This window comes from Macrobrachium rosenbergii, chromosome 44 (assembly GCF_040412425.1).
Source record: "Macrobrachium rosenbergii isolate ZJJX-2024 chromosome 44, ASM4041242v1, whole genome shotgun sequence".
NCBI lineage: Eukaryota > Metazoa > Arthropoda > Malacostraca > Decapoda > Palaemonidae > Macrobrachium > Macrobrachium rosenbergii.
Window position 1 is genome coordinate 13,240 of NC_089784.1, and position 7,078 is coordinate 20,317.

Consider the following 7,078-nt stretch of genomic DNA (forward strand, 5'->3'; position numbering starts at 1 on the left):
GAACCCCGAGAGCTAACAGGATATGATTGACTTCCACCAAAATCCTAAGTTGGAAAGGTTAATTTTAGGGATGTAACTATAATTATAATCTGAATAAACGTTACTGGATAATTACCAGGTGTAATTAGATTCAAATTATACCGTCGAGTCACTTCATAATGGTATTTAACGTCGGTTTTACGCTTAAATATGCTCAAGGTGGAGCCGGTTACATGGCCGACTGGGAATGGCCTCCTCGTCTCTTCGAACTTGGCGCTTTTAGTATTCATATAATTTAAATACAGCATTTCAGCACCATTTCCGACGTATTTAATTAATCCGACCATGTTTGTATACACTTATTCTCGACGTATCTCACATTCATGACGCAATAACGGCAAATACACTAAGATTTTCGTCCGGTCGCTTTCAAATCCTCCTCCCACAACAATATCAAAACAAAGACAGACGTCAAATTGGGGAACAGTTGCTTGTTGCTAGGCGACGTGAGAGAACGCGGGGAGGACACTTTTGGAAAGTAGAGGTTAAAAAATGGAAATAAAAAGAAAATTAGGAAATTCCAACTTATTAAGTTGCACAAATACTTAAAATAAATAATCATTTGATAGTTAAATTTATTTGAAAGTACGCACGCGCCAACATGCTACAATAATCCAAAAAACGTTTTAGAAAGATAGCCCCCCTATGCTATTTTAGTCACCCAGTTTTCATACAAAGGTAGAGAAAATAAAAAGAAAATACGAAGATAATGAAGGCATTGCGGTATTTTTTTTACAAAAAATATTTGATAAAATAAATTAGTATATATCCAAATATTGAAGGTATTTAATCTTAGAAGCACGCGAACTCGTTTAAACCACTCAAAAACGTTAGAAAGCTACCACCCATTTTGCCGTGGGACCACTTCCTAGCTTTCGAGTTTGAAATATTGACGATCAGTAACAAGTAATATAAAGTTTACGAACGATTAATGACTAATAAATTTCATAAATTAAACAAAATAAAATGCCTAAACATTCTAGACTTTTTTTAACCGAAGAGTAAACGATCTTCTTTAGGCCTTCAGTACTTTGGTTCTTCTTCAATGGCACCTTCATCTTGCGTCTCATTTATTTGCATATATCTACACATAACATGTTTATTAGCATGTCTATGTTCTTACTGCACTATATACGTAATTTAAGAAACGCAAAACATATTGGAAAAGGAGTTTTTGCGGTAAAAAGAAATTATTTTTTACTCGAATTTTCTATTAAAGAAAACAGGATTTTAGTGGTAAACTAAAGTAAAATAATAGAATTTCTAATTGGAAAGGATTTTAGAAAGTTATACGAAGGGTTTTCGACGGTTTGTCGCTCACGGGGGACACAGAGGCAACGAAAAATTATCTATAAACCTAATTTAAAACATATCTGAACGATTAGACTTCAAAATGTGTTAATTTTGACAATAAGCCGACAAAAACTGCCGATATCTAGGCCCAGTCGACACCTGAGAGTTTAAATGTTTTCGGTTTAAACCGTCAATTTTGAATAAATTATTATTATTATTATTATTATTATTATTATTATTATTATTATTATTATTATTATTATTATTATTATTATTATTATTATTATTATTATTATTATTATTGAGAAGGATGGCTGTATTCTGCGAATATATCTTATAAAGGATCTTTTCTGTTCTTATAATTCGCTTTTCAGGCTCAGCGATGTTGGTCAGCAACTGACGCCAATATTCATATCGGAAAAGGACAGTTTGAGATGAGGAAAGTGCTTTTATTGAAGTATTCGTTCAAAAATCTGTAGGTTTCTTCGTGGTCTCGTTCGGTGGTTTGGATTCTGGATTCTTTTCGTAAACATATATTTCATAAAACAATTGAAGGAAAACAAAAACAAAAAACTATTTTTTAGTCTTCTGAATTTTTTTTATTATTTTATTGTTTATTTTATTTTCTTGTTTAGGCATCTCATCCTAAAAAAGACACAAAGTTTTGCAAAAGATGAAATGACTTCACTGGGAGCATCAACACCTGTTGATTTCATTTCACACGCAAGGGTTTTTATGCAATGTTTCCCCCTCCCTAAGATTTTCTCCATGAATGGCTTTGAATACATCTCTTGTTAATTGTATTGATCCAGAAACTTTGATCACTTTGAGTGTCAGTCGCCTTTTGACTTATAAATGAGGATACCACCTTGGAAATTTTCAGGAGGCCGACTTCGTCAGTGGAGGGCACTCACTCGTGTCCAAGACTGGAGGAGGAAGGGTTGAGGATAGAAAAGGATGTGGAGGAGGACGAAGAGGGGGAGGGGGTGAGCATTGAGGGTGAGGAGGCCGAGAAGGAGGAGGATTTGAGGGGGTTTGCGAGGAAGAGGAAGAGGTGGAGGATGAAGAGATTGATGGGTGGAGAGGTTCTACATCCGGTCCTCTTCTTCGCCAACTGGCGGGGAGGCGCTTTTGGTGAAATATCCGGAAGGCGGCGGTAGAGCGGGCCATGGTTCTCACTTCACTCTTACAACTTGAAGCACTTCCAAAAAAAATAGCTCTTGAACGGCGAGTGAAGGAGCCGTGAAACTGCCAAAACCATCAAGGGCGTAACCACTTACCAGAGGGGTGGGGTGGGTTGGGGGTGGTCCCATTACATAAATCCCGGGTTACCACTGGACCTACCACTGTAACTACAGTGCCGCCCGCATTCTAGACACCAAATCAGTGTATTCTGGGAATCATTTGTATGAATTAACGCTTACCTTATCACATTCCGTCGGTTTATCTTCCTCTGGGACCTTAGTTATGGCTTCACATTTCAGTTGAAGCAAAAATTCTCTTTGAAAATGTGCCACCATAATGTGATGTTTTTCATCTCTTAAGATTTTTAGTTTTCCGTAAAAGCAAACTATTGTGCCGGCTTTGTCTGTCCGTCCGCACTTTTTTCTGTCCGCCCTCAGATCTTAAAAAACACTGAGGTTAGAGGGCTGCAAATTGGTATGCTGACCCCTCCAATCATCAAACATACCAAACTGCAGCCATCTAGCCTCAGTAGTTTTGATTTTATTTAAGGTTAGAGTTATCCATAATCGTGCTTTTAGCAGTGGCATAGGATATGCCACCACTGGACCGTGGTTAAAGTTTCATGGGCCGCGGCTCATACAGCATTATACCGAGACCACCGAAGGATAGATCTATTTTCGGTGGCCTTGATTGTGCGCTACAGCGTATAATCAAGGCCACCGAAAATAGGTCTATCTTTCGATGGGCTCGGTATAATGCTGTTTGAACAGCGGCCCATGAAACTTTAACCACGGCCCGGTGGTGGCCTATCCTATATCGTTGCTAAAAGCTCATGACCTTACAAAGAACATTTTGCCTACCATTGTTTTATTCTGCTTCTACCGTTAAAATGTACGAATATATATTTGATTAATATATATTCTCTTTTATGTATTCTTGATCATCATTTAACTAGTCTTCAGTGCTTAGCGAGTTCTTCTTTGCGTTCCTTATTTCCTCCCTGAAGTTGGTCTATACGTACCTTTTGTTTTTGTCTGATCTTTGTTGTGTCTCAGGCCTCATCCAATATCCAATATCTTGTTACCCCATATCCAGTACTTCTCTTCCAGCAGACTGATATATGTTCCTGTCAAATGTCCAGTTGTACTGATATTCAGTAGAAGAATGTGTAATAGGAAATTGTGTCTTCTTGTAAAACTACATCATCTCTCTCTCTCTCTCTCTCTCTCTCTCTCTCTCTCTCTCTCTCTCTCCAGTGGTATGATAATTTTAAGAGCTATGCTTCGTGGAGATCTAAAACGAGATGCTAAGATTTACAAATTGTCGCTGGATGCCATTTTTTCATTGTGTATTCCTAGTTGCCTTAATTTGTAGAATAATCTTATTAAATAAAAGTAGCTCTCTCTCTCTCTCTCTCTCTCTCCTTTATGTTAATTATTCAAAATTATCTGAATGCAAAAAATTAAAGACAAACATCTTAGCTATCAGAAATCATTTGCTCTGGTATGTGATTTGTAATCAAGGGAGCAGTCAGTTATGGTAAGTATAACAATCATAAAACCTACAACGACAACTGCAATATATAGGTATTACGTAGGAATAATCAAACATCATATACTTTGGACAGCCATTGAAAAATTTAATTAGAAAGCGATACAAGTTCTTCAAAATCAGACATATTTTTTTCATGTTAAGATTTCTTTTAAAGACAGCCGTTTACTTTCTACAGAATTCCTTTAACAAAAGCTGTTATAGGCCTCTTTTAAAGAAATCCAGGAATCACCTCGCAAAAGCTTTAAGAGCAAGACGCTCGGCAAAGCAGTTACCATGGAGTTATTAGTGTTTAGTTTGTACTGCAGTATGTTAAATCTAGCATGAGAGAAAAGAATTAGAGATTAACAGGTAAAACGTTTTTATGCATCACTCATAAAGGTAGCGGAAGGCGAGAGATTACGTCAAAAGCTTTCATGCCTTATATGAGACAGGGCGTGGGTTTTGCTTAGCTTTAGTAAATGAAAAGGAATCCGTTTAGATCTGTAGTTTACTAAAATACTTTTGATTATGATGGAGTTAGGACAAAAAATTTCCTGGTCATTGTTTCATATTTAGAGTATAGATTAATCTTTAATCTTAATCTTAGGAACCTAATTTTAAGATTATACCTTTTATATTTACAGTATATCAGTATTCAGATAATTCGCTTTACATTGATAAAGAAGCTTTTTATCGGTTGCACAAGCTTAGAAAAGTGTAACATAGTTTGGTGTTATGTAAATCTTAAGAAATTCCTTAATTACTTAAAAACCTTCGTGAACTCTTGCTTACAAACAAACTAATTTTGGGGTTTCACTGCTTCTTCCTTGCTTTCAAAATCTACAAAAGCGAGCTCTCCTTATACGTAACATGATTCTCTTGTACAATGAAATAATCTCGGTATAATAGAAGGCTATGCTTTAAGTGGAAGCAACATGCAAATTTCTCCTAACACCAAGACAAGAAAATCTGATTTCTATAGGTTTTGTTGACACAACAGGATTCAAGTATTTTAACTCCTTAGGACCTTTCGTTTTGGGGTATGGAAATGCGTAAGTATAGTGGTGATTGGTATCAGAATATAACGACATCTGGCTGAAAGGTGCTTACTGTTAATTTTTTTCATATTCATTTTCTTATTAAAATATAATTCTTTTGCTTCTTATCTTTAGAAAAATGTTTACGAGTGACAGGATATACTGAATGACGAGGATAATGAATAACTATAGCAATGCAAGAGAGGTGCCATGCAAACGAACAGTAACGAATTCAGCGTGTGTTATTCTGTTAGAGCAGCATTACCATTTGTTCTGTAACCACCCGTTTCTGTCGGAGAGAAGAGGCACCACTTTGGCTGGGGGCGGCGACGGAGTCGCTGCCGAAGGCGTCGTGATGAGCATGTAGAGGCGGAGACCAGCGTGAGCATTCTCGGCCGCGGCGCAGAGGCGGTCCAGTTCGGCTAATTTCTTGCTCTTTTCTTTCTCCCTGTAGGCGTGGACGCGCCTCATGGCAGCGTTGGACCTGCGGTGGAAGGGACGATGATGACAGAAATACGAAAATCAGCGCCAGTCTTCGTAACCTCCTCCACCACATGCAATCAATGTACTGATAAGCCTTTGAATTATCATCCTGCTCATTTATTACGCGACTCATTTGTTCTGCAGGTCTGTTGTTTCCTTCGCGTTCAGCCCCACGTTTTTACCTTAAACTCTATCTGCCTAGGAAGATAATGGCCAGTGAATAATTGTCGCAAACGTAAAAAAAGTATCTTTATCATACATATGATACCAGTAAAATGCCGAAAATAAGACAATGAAATTAAAATAACTTTTAGCTAAATGAAAATGCTTGTATCTTGTAGAACTTAGCTACGAAATGCAAAGAAACTACAGAGAAACCTTTACAGGCAGTGAGAACAAAGAGGCTGAAATACTCATTTTATAAAAAAAAAAAAGTAAAGGAAAAACCGCTTTTCAAAACTACAATAGATGAAGAGGAGTCCTACAAACCCTTTCAGGTCAGGATTAGGCAGGAGCGACGGATCCTTCTTCCTACTGGAGTAGCTGCTGCCACTTCCTGCGTCGCTGTCAAACGGCATCGAGAATGACCGGAACCTTTGGCAACTCTTGTCATGAGATCGTGCTGTTAGCAGCCTTCAAGAATCTTCCTGCGATCCAGTACTAATGGCTGTCATTGAGAGTCTCCCTCTAACATCTAGAGATATTGGCATCCACAAAATAGTCTCACCAAGACTAAGAATCTTCTCTACGATCCAACATTATCAGCAGCCATTAATAGTCTTCTGTGTATGGTCTTGTGTTACTGACGGCCATTAAGGCTATCTCCATGACAATCCAGTGTTCCTGACATTTACTGAAAACCTTCCTTTCCACGATCTAGTGCGACGATTTTCCTCTGCAAGAAATGAAGGACTGCATGACAAATATTGTACCACCTGTTCTCATTCTAATGAGAAAATGCGGCAATTGGAAATGATGGTATTATTTCAGCTTGTCAAAGGATGCATGAGTGAAGATGAAGACACGCCTACAAACAGAAATTGTACTCATTCTGCAGTAAAACTGGTATTATTTTGCATACCAATTCAGCTCGTATCGGCTGTTAAAACTGGATTTCAATATCTTTTTAAAGATACAAAGAAAAACGGAGATGCACATATAAAAAAAACGCGCCCATTCTACTGCCATAAACTCCGAACTGCAAAACGCTAAGCAATTACCTTCACGCAACCTCTGTTAAAGCCTGCTATAGTTCTGGTCACTTCTTTTGTTAGCTCGTTTATTTCATTCGCTTTTACCGGAATTCTATTTATATTTCATCGGGTTTTATTGTATTTTTTGAGAAAATGTTGAATATCTTTGTAATTATATAAAAATCTTTACGAAGTTTATTGTCTTTTTATACAAATTAAATTCTCACAGTACTCAACATTAGTATTGATGCGGAAACATTGCCCTTTCTCGATCTGTGGGCCTCTGTTCTCGTAATTGGCAAAGTCTATCTTTCC

General features: G+C 37.5%; 1 protein-coding gene across 1 annotated transcript; it reads right to left on the minus strand.

Moving 5' to 3' along the window:
* Positions 1-4,132: 4,132 nt before the first annotated feature.
* LOC136829100 (uncharacterized) lies at positions 4,133-6,465 on the minus strand. The gene is made up of 2 exons (XM_067087459.1): positions 6,060-6,465; positions 4,133-5,571 (listed from the first exon to the last, which is right to left on the minus strand). Exons 1-2 carry the CDS (start codon positions 6,146-6,148, stop codon positions 5,349-5,351), a joined length of 312 nt encoding a protein of 103 aa, XP_066943560.1. The 5' UTR covers positions 6,149-6,465; the 3' UTR covers positions 4,133-5,348.
* Positions 6,466-7,078: the final 613 nt, after the last annotated feature.

Excerpts from the sequence above, each read along its gene's own strand:
- LOC136829100 (XM_067087459.1), bottom strand. The coding sequence starts at position 6,148 with ATGCCGTTTGACAGCGACGCAGGAAGTGGCAGCAGCTACTCCAGTAGG. Across the intron at positions 5,572-6,059 it reads CCTAATCCTGACCTGAAAGG|GTCCAACGCTGCCATGAGGC; the intron begins GTTTGTAGGACT and ends CTTCCACCGCAG.